The following is a 16,297-nucleotide window of genomic DNA, read 5'->3' as shown; positions in this document are numbered from 1 at the left end:
AATCGCAGCTACATGCCTCAGGTGGCTGCAGATGACTGTACATGTCCACATTACCAGATATAAAGAGATTGAATAACAGGAAGTAGGAGATGGAGAAACTCTGTTCTCTCTGCCAGAACAAGACCAAGAGCAGATCATGAATTGTTAATATCCAACACTGGAGCAAAGCTGAAGGACACTGAAAGAATCCCAGTGCCAAAATATAATTTAAAGAACATCCTTGATTGATTTAAGCCTGTCAGTCACCCACCCCAAAGCATGGCTTCCCCGGCTGCAGAACCAGGTGTGAATTGGCAGGCCTCCCTTTGCTGATTCGACCCAAGCAGCCTGGGCTGGTGATTAGGGTGGATGGGCTAATTGGGAGCATCCCCCCCTCACCTGGTGACCCAGAGTCTGCCCCCCCATCTGCATCTGAATGGCCCACTCCCCTATTTAAGGGCCAAGCTGAATGGGTCCCAAAAGCACTTCCTTCCCTTTTTGAGCCAGGCTCCTGGCCCACCACCGAGCCCTCCTCTGCCAACGCAGTCTACCCTTCTGCCATGGAGAGCCTCCAGGAGCAGCGCCTACCCCACGGACAGTCGGAGCCCGGCAGCCCAGCGCCTCTTCGTGGGGCCAGGGAGCAGCCGGGCCAGGAGGGGCCCCATCCAGAGGGAGGCTCAGCACCCTCGAGGGCCTTGGCCCCCAGGAGGAAGCGGGGAGGGGAGGCGCTCCAGGGCACGGGTGCTGGCCAAAAAGTACCAGCACCACACCAAACTTCCTGGCCCGGATCGCCCTGGTCTTCCAGGGCTCCCCAGAGAAGAGGCTGAAGCTGGCCGAAGTAAGTGGCTGAGGGGGGGAGGGTGGATCGGGCCCCTTGGCCAGGAGCAGCAGCATCTCTCCTCTCCTCCCAGCTCAAGCAAGACCAAGGGCTGGCCTCCCGCCTGTCCCCACAGGGCTCCTCGCCAGGCCGCGCGACTCCTTGCAGGGGAGGACAGAGGGACTGAAGGACGGGGAGCCCTCTTTGATCTGAGAAGGGGGGAGGGGGGAAGGGATCTCCCCCCCCCCCCCCCAGGGACAGGAGGAGTCCTCCAGGGCACAGGCAGAAGGAATTAAAGCCTCTTTTTGTGCCCATTAATATCCCCCCCCCAACAGACCAGCCTGGGCGAGCTAAGGGTCGAGTTTGGGGGAGCAGGTCCGGAAGGCTCCCTGGGGGGCCTCGGAGGGGAGGGGGTTTCGCCCTCCTAAGCGCTCTCCCATCATCCGCCCGGTTCCTGCTGCTGCAGCTGAAAGGGGAGGCGCGGCCTCGAGGCGGACCGCGGGGGAAGCTCCTGCCACCCGGATGCTTTTGGACCTTAACGCTCACCCTGCTCAGTCAGAGGGGAGGAAATGCAGGTGGGTGGGTGGGAGATCAAGACACACACACACACCCCGCAGTCCTTTGGTCTAGATGGGCGGGGTAGAAATCCAATAAAATAAATGAATAAATAAAATCGGCTGGAGGCTGACCGCCCTGGGGTTGATCTGGGCTTCCTCCGGAGAGGGGTCAAGCCCAGGGAGGGGGGCCAAATCCTGCTGGGCTGTTTCGGGGGCTGGGCTCCCCTCTTCCCCTGGCGCTTGGGGCGCTCCTTTGCTCAGACCCAGAGCCAGAGTGGCTGAGCAGGCGGGACAAGCCCGGGACCGCTGGGGCATTTCTTTTCCAGCCTAGACGACCTGGAGGTCCTGGGGTTTCTGCACATGCCCCGGAGTCCTCTTCCACCTTTCCCAGAGAGGGAGGCTGGCAGGTCCCGGAGGGTCTTCCGTCGGAGTCAGGAGGTGCCCGTGGGGTCTTGCCAGGGCAGGAGGGCGAAAGTCCCAGAGCTGGCCTGGGGGAGTCCCCCGGCTGGGCACCTCCTCCCAGGGCTTGGTAGAAGTTCCTTTCTCCTGAGCCTTTTCTTCTAGTCTTTGTGAGGGTCTTTGAGGAATCCTTCCCCCCTTTCGCTGGGAGATGGGGGTTTTGTCCTCCTTGCCCCCCCAGCTCATAGATGGGGCAACTGTCCCACCTGGTCAGGGGTCTCTGCAGACACGGTCATCCCCTTTCCAGGGTGCAATGCCTGGACTGACATCTGGGGGGAGACAGAAGGGGGCCACAGGGCACCTGTGAGGAAGGTTGGAGGAAAGATGCCAGGTGTGGTGGAAGGAGTCCGTCCGGCACAGATGATGCTCCCAGGCCTGCTTCTCCATTTCAATCCATTTTTCTCTTCCAGATTGTAAAGGAAATTGGCAGTATGTTTTCATTTGAGGAAAGATATGATGGCTGGAAGGAGTCCATCTGGCACAACCTGTCCTCAAACCTCTGCTTTTTCCAGTCAAAGTGAGGACTGCTCCATGGGGGTGAGGAGGTAGTTTTTGTGTGGGGAGGAGTCCATCATCCTTCACCCCAGGGAAGGGGGTCCACAGGTCCTCTTCCCTTCTCAGGGACCCCATCCAGGTATCCTGCCTGGTCAGTCTGACCCCTCCAAGGGAAAGAGGAGGGAGGAGCAGGGAAAGAGAGTCCCCCCCCCCACTTGTCTGGCAGCAGGAAGCAGGCAAGAATCCAGAGCAGAATTCAATCCCTTCCAGCATCTCTCCCGGCGGGGCGGGAGGGGTCTGTTTTCTAGCCCTACTGGGGGAGCCCCTCCCTTGGCACACAGCTGCCAGTGCTCAGGCAGGAGCTTCTGGAGCCCAGCTGCAGGATTTGGCCCCTGATTGTGCCCAGGAGGCAGACCCTACTCAGGAGGAGACCTCTGCTCACAAGGAGGACTCCTCCCAGTTCCGTCTCAGCCGCAGTCTCTGAGCCCCCATCATCCATTAGCCTGCAGTTGTGACCCCATATCCCATCATTCCGCTCAGCCAGCTATGGTCCCTGGCGCCATCCGTTCCAGCCCCTTGGAGGGAAACAGGGTTCCCATCATCACTCCGGAAAAAGAAGTGGGGAAGGTGCTGATGTTGTGGGACCCCTCCAACTCCCATCAGCCCCCATCCGCAGTTGATGATGGAAGCACTAGTGCAGCCGTGTCTGGGCACAGTTCCACCCCACCCCCAGGGTGCAGAGAGGCTTTGGGCATAGAGAGACCGTTCTCCACCTCCGAAGGCCGGTTCTCCAAAGAGGGTCCCCTGCCCCAGGCTTCTCACCCTCACCTTCTGTGCTTCTCCTGCAGGAGCTGAAAGATCCAAGAAACCCCAAAATGAAGGGGAACTTCTGGAGGGTCAACGTGGACCTGATCCAGCCGGGGGCGTTGAAGCTCCAGAATACGCCGCTCTCTCGGCAGAATTGGGGGCGCTCTTGTCCTGGACCTGGCGCATTTCATCCTGGAGAGCTGCCCTTGTGCCCCCCTTCAGCCCATCCTCCCAAGCACCCCCGGAGGGGCAGAGTGGCCCCGATCCTTCACCATCAAGTCCCTGGTGCACAAGTCCCCCAAGGCAGGTCCCCGCTGTCCCTCTAAGCTCCTCCTCCTCCCCCCAATCACCTGGCTGCCCCCCACTCCCCCCTGGGTCCCCCCACCCACTGCTTCCTTCCAGGGCAACCTCCCCTCCTGTGTGCTGGTCCCCCACCCCACCCCTTCAAAGATTGCCTGACCTTTTTCCGATTTTTTTTCTTCCTTAGACAACAGATGTACATTTCATTGTAACGGCTTTTAAGTCTGCATTTGTATCATTGTTAGAAACATTGTTCAGGGACTGGATTTTTGCCCCTCATTATTATTTCTCTTGGTATTTTGTTGCTGTTTTTAATTTATATTTGTATTTTGTTGAAAGCCACTCAGAGTAATAGATTGTTACAAGAAATGTGTAAAATAAATATGTTTCTCAAAACTGGTTTCTTGCTCTCTAAGAATTTGTCAGTGTTATTTTAAAAAAACACCACTTGACTCTGATTACAGGCTTTTCAGAGAGTGATGACCTAGAAATGGAGCTAACAGGGAAATGGGCACCTTTTAAAGTCCCTTTTGCTGAAATGCAGACGGTTAGTTCCATTTCACAGAAAGCGATAGAGAGACAGCTAACAGAATGCAAAAGCGAAGACGCAGCAGCGCGCTTTGCTGGAGACCCGGGACTGCATCCGGGTGCTGAGCAGAGTGTGTGTGTGTGTGTGTGTGTGCATCTATCCCCCTGGGCCTTGTGGCAGCAACAGCCCACAAACCGTCTTGGCACGTTAAAGTCTGCCCAGAAAGGTGGATGCTGTAGTCAGAAGGACAAGGGGGGAAAAAAGTTCCCCCCCAATGCAGAAGAGCTGGCGGAGAATCCCTCAGCTGGCTTGCCCTCCTTCCTAGGGTGGTCCTAGGACTAGATAGGCAGGGTATAAATAAAATAAATAAATTCCTCCTGAGCCTTGAGCAGAGAGCAGGGAAGGAACTGAACGGCAAGGCAGCTCCTCGCTTTAGGCCTCTGGCTGGGAGTTTGATTCCCCGTTGGGGCTGGACTGGGCCCTCCAGAGGGACCCTTCCAGCGCTGCAGTTCTCTGTTTACAAGCAGCCTAGCCGGACCTCCAGAGGTGGGGGATCAGCCTTTCCATCATCCTCAGGCAGCATGGGTGACCTTCCCAGCACCCTTTTCTCTCCTCCCCCCCCCCCGCACGCAAGCAGCCATCGCCCCAGCCTCCGGCCTCCTCTTCCCTCTTATTTCCCATCACAGTCTTTCTCAGAGGGGCGTTACTGCCAGGCTGGCTGTGGGACGATGGGAGTCGTAATCCAGTGCGCAATAAAAGGCCCCAGGCTGAAGAAATCCAAACTCATCACTCCAATCCATGCGCTTTGAGTCTCGAGATTAGACTACTGTAACACACTCTACGTGGGGCTGCCTTTGAGACTGATGCGGAAACGTCAAATGGTGCAGAACGAGGCTTCCAGACTTTTTACTGGGGTGAGAAAACATCAGCATATATCTCCGCCACTCTGCCCACCATGCCTTTATATTTCAAAGAATTAGCAGAATGCCTCCTCCCCACTAGATCTATTATGATCCTTGAAGAAGAGGCTGGCTTCGGGAAAGGCAGGAGGACAGGAGATCAAGCCTTTCTCCGACACCAAGGGGTAAGGAGAGGTGGGGGTATTCGTATACAAATATGAATACTGAGTGTACCCCTATCTCTAGCAGTAAGCAAACACACCGAAAGAACCGCCTGGCACATATTTTAATCCCTTGTCTTTGTCAATTTTTCATCAGCCTTTGACCTGATAGTTAGAGATGGACTACGGTGTAACCTGGCTAAGACTAACATGGGTAGGAGACCCCAGTGGCTGACGCAGCCATCAGACGCAGAAGATGCAGGTGCCGATGGCTCCACAAGGAGCTCCTGTCACAGCAGATCTGTATTAGCCATTGGGGGAAACAAGGGTGCCTTTGCGCGCCCTTCCTTCTCAGCTTCTATGTAAACACCTTGATCCCTCAAAGGGTTTCCCCCTCTTTTTTCCTCCCCAACCATCGGCTAGAGAAAGATCTCCAGGCTGCTTTATGCCGATCACCTGGTTTTGCTATCCCTGAACAAAACTGGCCTTAAAGGAAGGCTATCTAAATTTGGAAGGACAGATCCTGAAGCTGAGGCTCCAGTACTTTGGCCATCTCATGAGAAGAAAAGAGTCCTTGGAAAAAACCTTGATGTTAGGAAGGTGTGATGGCAAGAGGAGAAGGGGACGACCCAGGATGAGATGGCTGGACAGTGTCTGCGAAGCAACCAATATGAATTTGACACAACTCCGGGAGGCAGTAGAAGACAGGAAGGCCTGGCGTGCTCTGGTCCATGGGGTCACGAAGAGTCGGACACGACTAAACGACTAAACACACACACACACATCTAAATTTGGGCAGCTCCATAAAGAGGAACGGCTAACAATCAGCTACGCCAAGACAAAGATCGTGGTCTCGGAGAAGAGAGCCTCTGGACTTAGGAATTGGTCATGGGGTGGGCATGTCTTTCATCTCTCTGGGCCCCCACTTCTTCTGAGAGAAACTCTCTTGGAAACAACATCTAAATGCCACTATATTCCTAATATGGCATGAATGTTGATATTCTACCCTATGCCACCATTCCCAGAAGGGGTTTCTTGACCCCCGGGGGGGGGCATCCTTTTGTTTTAAACTGTTTTTTTTCCTGCAAGTCTGCCTTTGTAAATGGCCTATGGCCAGAAACCATAAAGGTACAAGGTGTGCGCCATTGAGTCCAACCCCAGAGTCCGACCTGCAAGGGCAGAGTCTTGATTTTTTATAACATGCAGGACCGGGGGGGGGGCTCTAATGCCACGGAGTCCAACCCCAGAGTCTGACCCCAGGGGTGTGGGGTCCACAGTGTGTAGGGCACCAAGGCTGGAGGCCTTCAATAGAAAACTGAAGGTTAAACCGATGGCCTTCTCAAGCCCCTTCCAGCGCCATCATTCTATGATCCTGGGGAAACTTACACCTCTTCGTGGGGGGGGGGGCGGGATCCAGCCCCAGAGCCTGAATGGCAGGTAGAAGCCAGGGTGGTGGGAGAGGGCACGCCGAGGGCAGGGCGGGCCAGAGGGACCTTTTCCTGGAGGTGCCGGATCTAACCCAGTGGCAGGTGGGTGAGCTGCACCCCGATTTTCCGGAGGACAACAAAGGACAAACACCTTAAAGACTAACTGTTACGTTTTAAGGTAAGCGTTCATGGACCTCTATCCGCTTTGTCACACGCAGGGAAAGAGAACGGAGTGGAAAATGAAATCTCAGCTCCAGAAGCAGAACAATTGTCTAAATAATCATTGGCTCTTGCGGATGTGGAACATCTTCATGCAGTAATCTCTGGCCTTTGTGGTTTTAGGGTACTGTTGTCAACTTTCCTCCAGGAGACAGAAAACAGACACCAGGCCTGGACAAAGATGGACCAGGGAACAGAGGGGTATGTTTTTTGGGGGGGGTGGAGGGAAGGGGGTGGAGGGAAGGAGGTAGGAAGACAGGGAATTCAGTTAAAACACCAGAAGGGGGGAAATGAATATCTCTAAGTAGATCTGAAAGGGAAAGGAGATGGGAGAGGAATCCTGTCTGTTGATGTAGGGGACTATGACAAATTCTTAGAGAGCAAGAAACCACTTTAGAGAAATTTATTATTTTGATAAATTTCTGGTGACACACTGTTACTCTGGGCGGCTTACAACAAAATACAATATAAATAAAAAACGGCAACAATTACAAAGAAAAAGAAAAATCACAATATAAATATCTAGGTCCCTGAACAACATTTCTAGCAATAATACAAATACAGACTTAAAAGCCTTTACAACGAAATGTATATCAGTTGTGCAAGGAAGAATAAAAACAGGAAAAGGTTTGGAGATCTTTAAAGGGATGCAGACACCGGGGATGGGAGAATATTTTTATTAGACCAGGAATTAAAAGTGCCAAAGAGACCGGCCTCACAGAGGCAATGCATCCAGTGTCCCACCCCCAACCGACAGTCCTTTACGAAGGGTGCCCGCCTGGCACCGCTGGGTATGAAGATAAAGGAGACTGGGACCCCGAGGTGGGTCTCGGCAAGGGTGGGTGGGTGTGCCAGGCGCTCTGCTGGGCCACAGGGCACCCTGGGGGGAGGAGGGGGCCCGGGAAGGCTGCCCAGGGGGTGCAGCAGGCAGGAGGAAGGCAGGCGGCAGGGCAGAAAGTGCTGGAGGCGGGCAGGGTGGCCGGAGGGACCATGGGGCAGGGGGCCGGGAAGGGGCAGGGGGCCGCCAGCACACAGGAGGGGAGGTTGCCCCAGAAGGAAGCAGGGGACGGGGGGCCCCAGGGAGGAGTGGGGGGCAGCCAGCACCCCAGGGGATTTGGGGGAGGAGGAGGAGGAGGAGCCCAGAGGGACAGATGAGAGCCCTCTGCCCTGAGGGGGTCCAGCCAGCGCCCCTCGGGGTGGGGGAAAAAAGAGGCCGCTGGGGGGGCCTGGCCGGGGGTCTCCACAGCGTTGGGAGGAGGAGGGCCCCGTGGCTCTGCCTTGGGGGACCTCTGCAGCAGGGACTCAATCATGAAGGATCGGGGCCGCTCTGCCCCTCCGGGGGCGCTGAGGAGGGGGGCGTAAGGGCGGCCCTCCAGGACGAAAGGCGCCAGGTCCGGAACAAGAGCGCCCCCGTTCTGCCGAGAGACTGGCGTGTTCTGGAGCTTCAACGCCCCGGGCGGGATCAGGTCCACGTTGACCCTCCAGAAATTTCCTTTCGTTTTAGGGTTCGCCGGGTCTCTCAGCTCCTGTAGGAGAAGCACAGAAGGTGAGGGTGAGAAGCCTGGGAATGGGGTCCATCTCCGGAGAGGAGCCCCCCAGCACAGCCACCTTCCTGCACCCACACCCCATCTTCAGTGGAAGAGGCCACGGAAAGGAAGCCCCCCCCCTAACCTCAGAGAGCCCCCCTTTTCCGCCCAGGGACTGCTTGCACTGGCTTTTCTGCCCCTTGCTCTGGACGCTTCCTATTGCAGGACGGGGGACCCCCTTTCCCTGCTTCTCCCTCCTCTTTCCCTTGGAGGGGGACAGACTGGCCAAGCCAGGTGCCTGGATGGGGTCCTTGAGAAGGGAAGAGGACTTGTGGACCCCCCTTTCCATAGGGTGAAAGATGAGGGACCAGCCCCCCAAAAAACCTCCCTCTTTCCACCCATGGAGCAGTCCTTGCTTTACCTGAAAAAAGCAGGCGTTTGAGGACAGGTTGTGCCGGATCGACTCCTTCCAGCCTTCATATCGTTCCTCAAACGAAAACAACCTGCCAATTTCCCGTATGATCTGGAAGAGAAAAATGGATTTAAATGGAGAAGCAGGCCTGGGAGCATCATCTGTGGCAGACGGACTCCTTCCACCCCCACCCCCACCCCCGCATCTTTCTTCCAACCTTCCTCACAGGTGTCCTGTGGCCCCCCCTTCAGTATTCACCCCCCAGTACCCAATCCGGGCATTGCACCCTGGAAAACGGGAGGGCTGTGTCTGTAGAGACCCCTGACAAGGGGGAAGGCCTTCCACCCCCAGGACAGTTGCCCCATCTAAGAGCCGGGGAGGGGGGGGAGGAGGAGAAAACCCCTTGTCCTGTCCTTCTCACCCAGAGGAAGGTCTCCCATCGAAAGGAGGGGGGTCTCTCCTCAAAGACCCTCACAAAACCTAGAAGAAAAGGCAACTACCCGTCCCCAGGAAAAAGGAACTTCTTCCAAGCCCTGGGAGGAGGTGCCCAGCCGGGACTTTCGCCCTCCTGCCCTGGCAAGCCCCGTCGGGCACCTCCTGACTCCGAGGGATGACCCTGGGAGATTCCCCCCCCCGGCCTTTCTCTCTGGGAAAGCGGGAAGAGGACTCCAGGGCATGTGCAGAAACCCCAGGCCTTCCCCGTCGTGTGGGCTGGAAAAGAAAATCCCCCAAAGATCCAGGGCTTGCCCCGCCGGTCCGAGCGAGGAAGCGCTCTAAGCCCCAGGGGAAGAGGGGAGCCTAGCCCCCCAGACAGCCCAGCAGGATTTGGCCACCCTCGATGGCTTGGCCCCTCTCCGTTAGGAAGCCTGGATCAATCCCCGAAGGGCCAACCTCCGGCCAGCCTGCCTGACGGGAGCGCGCCTCGACGACGCCTTCTCCCTCTGCAGGAAAGCAGCAGCAGCATCAGGGCGGATGATGGGAGAGCCTCGGGGAACGGGCAGCCCTCCTCTTCCGAGCCCCCCCCCTCAGCTCTCCGGACCTGTTCCCGACACCCGCCCCACAGTTCTCCCCCAGATCTCCCGTCGGGGGCACAAAGGCTCCTCTCTGGGAACAGCTGCCCGCCCCCCCCCCCGCGCCATCCCCCGTTAATTCCTGCCGCCGGTGCGGTGGAGGACTCCCCCCCGCCCTCCTCCCTCCGTTTTTTTTTGGGGGGGGAATTCGCCCTAACCCTCCCGCTGCCTTTCCAGAGCAGAAAGCCCCCCCCCTCCGGCCTCCCTTCCTCCGTCCGCCTCGTCGGGGCAGGAAAGACGCCCCATTTGCCTTCCAGGCTGGCCAGGAGGAGCCGCCGCCGCCGCCTGCTGTAGCCCGTGGCGAGGAGCCCTGTGGGGGCCGGTGGCAGGCAGCCCTCCGGAAAGGGAGAGGAGAGCTGGAAAAGGTGGCCCCGAAGGAAGGCGGCTGGCCACAGGAAGCTGCCCAGGACAGCCGGCGCGGGGCCTGAAGGCGCCTCCTGGCCAAGGGGCCCGATCCACCCTCCCCTCTCCAGCCACTTACTTCGGCCAGCTTCAGCCTCTTCTCCGGGGAGCCCTGGATGACCAGGGCGATCAGGGCCAGGAAGGAGTAGGGGGGCTTGGCGTGGCGCTGGTACTTTTTGCCAGCACCCCTGGCCTGGAGCGCCTCCCCTCCCCGCTTCCTCCTGGGGGCCAAGGCCGTGGAGGGCGCTGAGCCTCCCGACTCCGGATGGGGCCCCTCCTGGCCCCGCTGCTCCCTGGCCCCACGAAGAGGCGCTGGGCTGCCGGGCTCCGACTGTCCGTGGGGCAGGCGCTGTTCTTGGAGGCTCTCCATGGCAGAAGGGTAGACTGCGCTGGAGAGGAAGGCTCGCTGGTGGGCCAGGAGTCTGGCTGGAAAAGGGAAGGAAGTGCTTGTGGGACCCATTGAGCCCTGCCCTTAAATAGGGGAGTGGGCCATTCAGATGCAGATTCGGGGGGCAGACTCTGGGGCACCAGGTGAGGGCGGGCGGGGCTCCCAATTAGCCCATCCACCCTAATCACCAGCCCAGGCTGCAGGGGCCGAATCAGCAAAGGGAGGCCTTCCAATTCACACCTGGTTCTGCAGCCACGGAGGCCATGCATGGGCGCCTGGCAGGCTGTGGATTCCGGGGGTCCCTCCATTCCTAGCAGGAAGTGGGCCTCTCCCCCTGCCTCGGGCAGCCTTTTCCCGAGGGTCTTCATACAGCTGTCCTGCAAAGAGCGCCTACCCCACTTCTGGGGTGGAAGAGGGGAGAAATCAGGGGGTCCTTCAAGGACAGCCTCTTCCAGGCCTGTTGTTGTTGGCCATGTCAGCGCCCACCCCACTTTGGCCCACTGTGTTTTCCACGGCCCACTGGAGGATTTGAACCCAGATTTTCTCAGGAAAAGCTGACTCCCCTCGCTCTGTCCACTGCAGTGCAGAAGCTCTGCTCCATGGATTGCCCTCCACCTCTATGGACCAGGCATCCTTAAGCCCCAAGGAGAGCTATGTCTCTAAAACCCTGGAGGACAGACAGTGTGCAAAGGCTCAGAGGCAAAGCAATCCACTAGTCCTCAAGGTGCAGATTGGGGGGGGCAGAACCTGGGCCACCAGCTGGGGGCGGGCGGGACTCCCAATTAGCCCAGCCACCCTAATCACCTGTGGAGGCTGGAGGGGTCAAATCAGCAAAACAATCCACTAATCCTCAAGGTGCTACCAGGCTCTTCCTGTACCACTTGATGAATTGCCACCCTTGACTGTGGTCCTTTCTGCTTCTTGGAAACCTACCTCTGAGTCATCGCCCATGGGCTCCTGCTGACGTGGGCGAAGGAAAAGGGGGTCGGCTGGCCCTCCCGGGCCAAACAGGGTTCGGACACTCTTAGGAGCCATGATGTTTTGACCCTTTCTGGCTGCGGAAATCCTGCTCTCCCAAGCTCTGATTTTAGGGTTCCCAACCTACTTGCCCCCTTGCAGTTTGGCCGATCCAAGCTGTCTACCCCTTTCCTTGACCCTGGAGTCTCTCCGCAGGATCGGACCCTCGTCTGCAGCAAGGCAAGGGCCCCCAAGGAGCCTGCCTCCAGCAGCCCCATCCAAGGCTAGCTTTTTAGACTTCTTGTAAGCCTTCCTTTTGTGGCTTTATTGGTGCTTGTTTGTTTTTTAAAAGCACCCTCCATTTTTGAGCTGCTGGGTGTTGCCCAATTTTTCTTACAAACCTGCCAGAGGCCTTCAGTTTTCTGGGACAGGAGGTGTCTGTGGGATTTCCTCCCCGGTGAGGAGGCCCAGCCCTCGATCTTGGCGGTTGAGGAGCACCAAGGATTAAGCCAGGCAGTGGGGGGTTGTGTGAACCTCCTCCTTGAGGATCAGGCTCTGGACTCGCCAGAAACCTGGGAGCTTCTGAAGGTTTTGGGCCCCTGAAAGATGGATGCCCCTGGAGAAGAGGACAGGCAGCCCCTCGAAGCTCCCATCGAAGGGAATCGCTCGGTCTTTTGGGGGCTCCCAAGACTCCTTCCCTTTTCTTTCCCCGAGGCCTGCTGAAGGCTAGGAAACTTGGCCTCGGTTTTATGGGGCTCGGACGCCGGGAGGGAGGCTGGGGAGAGGAGCCGACCCCTCCAGGGCTCTTCCTCCTGGCTTCTCTGTAGGAAAGGCAGCAGGTCTGGATGGTGCCCTTCAGGCCTCTCCAAACCAGCCTCCCAGAAAGACAGCAAATAAAACCTGATGGATTAGGAAGCAATCAGGTACATGTATTCCTATTTCCCATTGATTGAACTTTGCTTGGTCAGCTGTATTATTTATTTATTTATTTATTTTATTTATATCCCGCCTATCTAGTCGATAGACCATTCTAGGCGGCTTACAACATGGGGTGACACTATAAAAACAAAAGAGTTACATAATAGAAAACTTTCAACCGTTGGGTTAAAACATTAGGAAAGAAAAGAGAAGGGGATCGGAATTAATTAGGAGGGAATATTCTCTACTTTCTTGTTTGTTTTGACCAAACTGCTCTGCCTCTTCATGAGAAGAGAAGACTCCCTGATGTTCGGAAAGTGTGAAGGCAAGAGGAGAAGGGGACGACAGAGGACGAGGTGGCTGGACAGGGTCACCGAAGCGACCAACATTAATTTGACCCAACTCCGCGAAGCAGTGGAAGACAGCAGTGGAAGACTGGTCCATGGGGTCAGGAAGAGTCGGACATGACTTAACAACAACAACAGAGTGAAGCCAACCCTTTTGAGCAGGGAGACCCTGTGGGGGGCTTCGGCTGAAGCCCAAGGCCAGGTCCCTGGCCCTTGGAGTGGGGATCTCCTTCCTGCAGGAGAGCCTTCCTCCCTCTCCTCCCTCTGTTTGGGCCCCCAACCACACACCCAACCCTCAGGGGCAGGGGAGCACAAAAGCCTAACTGACTAAGCTGCTAATGGCTGGCTAACGGCCCAAGATAGCCCCGCCTGGAGGATCAGGAGGTCACAGAGAGGGGATGGTCAGTTGGATGGGGTCAGGGTCCAGAGCCCTCAGCAAGATCTCCCCATCCAAGGCCCTGAGATCTATGACCGCAAAGGCTTTCGTGGGCAAGGGAAATTCCTCCGCACAATGGCGGACGTTCCATGAAGGTTCTCCTTGATTTTGCCCCCCATAGTCAGAATCGACTTGGGGGGGCCTGCCGTTGGTGGCCCTCTTCTTCCTCTGCCTTCAGAACGGGACCCCCTGGGGCTCTGAGGTGGGGGGAGTGGCTTGCTTGACCACAGCTCTCCCCCACCCATAGCCAGCCAGTCATGCAGGGGGAAGGGTGGGTGGCTCAGGGCAACTGGGTCTCTTCCTCCTCACCTTTCTTAACTGCCCTGCTGTTCCAAGGCTGAAGGGGCCACTGCTTTCAAGGACCTTCCAAATATCTTCCATTTTTCATTGCAAAGCCATGCTGGTTGTAAGTCTTTGCAGAAACAGCTATACATATTGTCATTTTTCTTGCACTCTTGCCTATTCAGGCTAGGAGGAGTTTCCCTTGCTTGAATGGCCTCAATTAAAGTGATTTCCTGAGCCATCCAAATGCAGAGTCAAGGCCTTGATAGGGCAAAGGATTGCTTGGAATGGCCCTGGAAGGCGCATGATCTGGTCAATGGCTTTATGGATTACCCTGATTGATCCAATCAAGGTTGGCAGACAGGCTTCCCTCCGCATATCAGCAATGCTACCTTTCTAGGGATGAGGTAATGGGCTGTTGCAAGGCTGGAGAAGAGGCTCAGGGAAGGAGGGAAGGATCTGCATTAAGGGCCAAATGAAAGAGAGAGGAGACGGGGAAATACACAATTTGTGATGTTCTCTTACTGTGCTGATTGTTGTTGCCCTTCACAGCTTGCTGCCGTGTCCTAGGGAAGGGGCTTGAGTCACTGAGAGAAGCTGCGGGCTATGCCGCGCAGGGACCCCCAAGAGGGACATAGTGGAGAATTCTGACTAAACACGATCCACCTGGTGGAGCAGGAACTCCAGGAATTGTTCACGTTCTCTGTTTGTGCTGATTCCTCTGTTGCTTTGCATTTTATTGGGAAGCCTCTTGGAGTCATTTCTTTTCTGAGAAAAATGGAATTCTCCCACTCCTGAATGGCAGGTTTAACTGGGAGAAAAGGGGACTGGCCTTGGGCACATGAGAAGAGACTCCAAAGAGTCCCTGGGAAGAGGTGGGAAAGATCCCCTCCTGGTGGCTCACGGCGTTGGCAAGAGGTCTCCTTGCTTCCCAAGGGGAACCCCCCAGAGGGACGTCGGTGGTGGCCCCTTTGGTATAGGGCAGTCATGATGGGCCCCCCCTCTCGCCCACTGGTGCTACTGCTTCCCTCCTCCACCCCCAACCCACTTCTGGCTGCCAGGGGAGTACCCAGAGGATCAGATGTGGCCCCAGATTAGGCTTTGCCCTGGAGCTGCCAGCATGTGGCCCCTGCTCTTTATTTGGGAGCAGGATCTGATCATCCCCTCTCTGTGACCTCCTGATCCTCCAGGTGGGGCTCTCTTGGGCCATTAGCCAGCCATTAGCAGCTTGGTCAGCTGGCTGGGCCTTTGTGCTCCCCTGCCCCTGGGGGGAAGGTGGGTGGGTGGGTGGTTGGGGGCCCCAACAGAGGGAGGAGAGGGAGGAAGGGTCTCCTGCAGGGAGGAGGTCCCCACTCCAAGGGCCAGGGAACTGACCTTGGGCTTCAGCCAAAGCCCCCCCCCCAGGGTCTCTCTGCCCAAAAGGGTGGCTTCCCTTGAAGAACCAGCAAGCCAGACTGCGGTGAGATTCATATCACAATACACAAAGAATTTATTGGGTCCAGAGTGTGACCAAGGAAGGAACTCTTTTTAAAACTTTTTTTCTAAACATAGGTATATTGCACAATGCGCATTTAAACAGTAGACATAAAGTGTAAGAATCTCTAAATTTCCAACACTAAACAAAGATAATCTAAATGCAGCAAAGAAAAGAAGTCTAAGGCTGAACATAGAAGCAATCTTATATATTTGAACAATTCTTCTGACGAGATCCTAACCATGACTTCCCATTTTTTATTCATTTCCTGTTTCTTTACTGCAGAATTTTTACTTTCCACCAATTATAATACAAATTCCAGTTGAATAAAAAATTATATTTCTTTCAAAATATTTAGGAGTTTTAGTCCTTCCCTACCATAAAAATGCAAGCCATCCTACTTCCAGATCCTGTCCCTCTAAGTATCCTACTAAAGAAGGAACTCTGGAGATGATGCAAGAGGGGGAAGCCGTCAAGTACACCAAAGGTAGAGCAGTGGCCTCCTTGGTCAAATTCAAAGAAGTACAGAATATTTACAGCTGATCATGGAAAGATAAATCAATGGGAGAAGAAGATGAATACTTGATGGCTTCATAACCACTCAGGCTTTATTTATTTACAATATTTTATTTATTTATTTATTTATTTATTTATTTACAATATTTTTTAGCTGCACCATTGCCAGTGGCTTCTGGCAATCTCTCTAAAAAGATTTAACATCTAATACCAATCCATTAAAACATCAGAAAAGCAGAGAACAATAAAATGTTAAAATACACATTTTCAAGCCAGCCTCAAGTTGAAAGATTAACTTTTAGAGATTGTGGAGCAGTCAAGGAGTCCCGCCTTTCTACAGCTCTTTCAAGGAATCCAGCGCTCCTTTCCGACATAGAGAGGTGAGTGCTGGCTGGCAGAAAGAAAATCAGGTCCTCCGGGGAAGCTTTTCCTGAGAAAATCTTGATTTAAATCCCCCAGTGGGCCGTGGAAAAACACAAGGGGCCAAGGTGGGGTGGGCGCTGTGGAAAATCACACCCAGAGCATCTACCCTCCCTTAAAAACTCGGCCAGAGCCATCCTAATTGGGAAGGAACTCAAAAGCAAAGACCAGCTGCCTTTCTCCCGTTTTTCCTGCCTGACATGGACAAGAACAGGCGTGGAAGAGGCTGTCCTTCAAGGACACCCTGACCCCCTGATTTCTCCCGTCTTCCACCCCTTAAGTGGGGCAGGCACTTTTTGCAGGACAGCCGTATGAAGACCCTCGGGAAAGGGCCGCCCGAGGCAGGGGGAGAGGCCCACTTCCTGCCAGGGATGGAGGGACCCTCGGAATCCACAGCCTGCCAGGCACCCACCCGGGAGAGCGTGCACGGCCTCCCCCGGCTGCAGAACCAGGTGTGAATTGGAAGGCCTCCCTTTGCTGATTCACCTGGGCTGGTGATT

The 16,297-nt window shown here is 55.6% G+C and overlaps 1 protein-coding gene across 1 annotated transcript; it reads right to left on the bottom strand.

Annotated features, from left to right (window-relative positions):
- Nucleotides 1-7,037: 7,037 nt before the first annotated feature.
- On the bottom strand, nt 7,038-10,496 carry LOC140707072 (uncharacterized). The gene is made up of 3 exons (XM_072999666.2): nt 10,139-10,496; nt 8,597-8,698; nt 7,038-8,175 (listed from the first exon to the last, which is right to left on the bottom strand). Exons 1-3 carry the CDS (start codon nt 10,427-10,429, stop codon nt 7,411-7,413), a joined length of 1,158 nt encoding a protein of 385 aa, XP_072855767.2. The 5' UTR covers nt 10,430-10,496; the 3' UTR covers nt 7,038-7,410.
- Between the last annotated feature and the right edge of the window lie 5,801 nt (nt 10,497-16,297).

This window comes from Pogona vitticeps, chromosome 4, assembly GCF_051106095.1.
Source record: "Pogona vitticeps strain Pit_001003342236 chromosome 4, PviZW2.1, whole genome shotgun sequence".
In the NCBI taxonomy this organism is placed as follows: Eukaryota; Metazoa; Chordata; class Lepidosauria; order Squamata; family Agamidae; genus Pogona; species Pogona vitticeps.
Note: the sequence above shows the minus strand (reverse complement) of the source record. Positions and strands in the feature narration are given on the sequence as shown.

What these genes read in the sequence shown, in the direction of transcription:
- LOC140707072 (XM_072999666.2), bottom strand. Translation starts at nt 10,429, where the DNA reads ATGGAGAGCCTCCAAGAACAGCGCCTGCCCCACGGACAGTCGGAGCCC. An exon ending in AGAGGCTGAAGCTGGCCGAA is followed by an intron (nt 8,699 to 10,138) that starts GTAAGTGGCTGG and finishes TTTCTCTTCCAG; the next exon opens with ATCATACGGGAAATTGGCAG. An exon ending in CAAACGCCTGCTTTTTTCAG is followed by an intron (nt 8,176 to 8,596) that starts GTAAAGCAAGGA and finishes CTTCTCCTACAG; the next exon opens with GAGCTGAGAGACCCGGCGAA.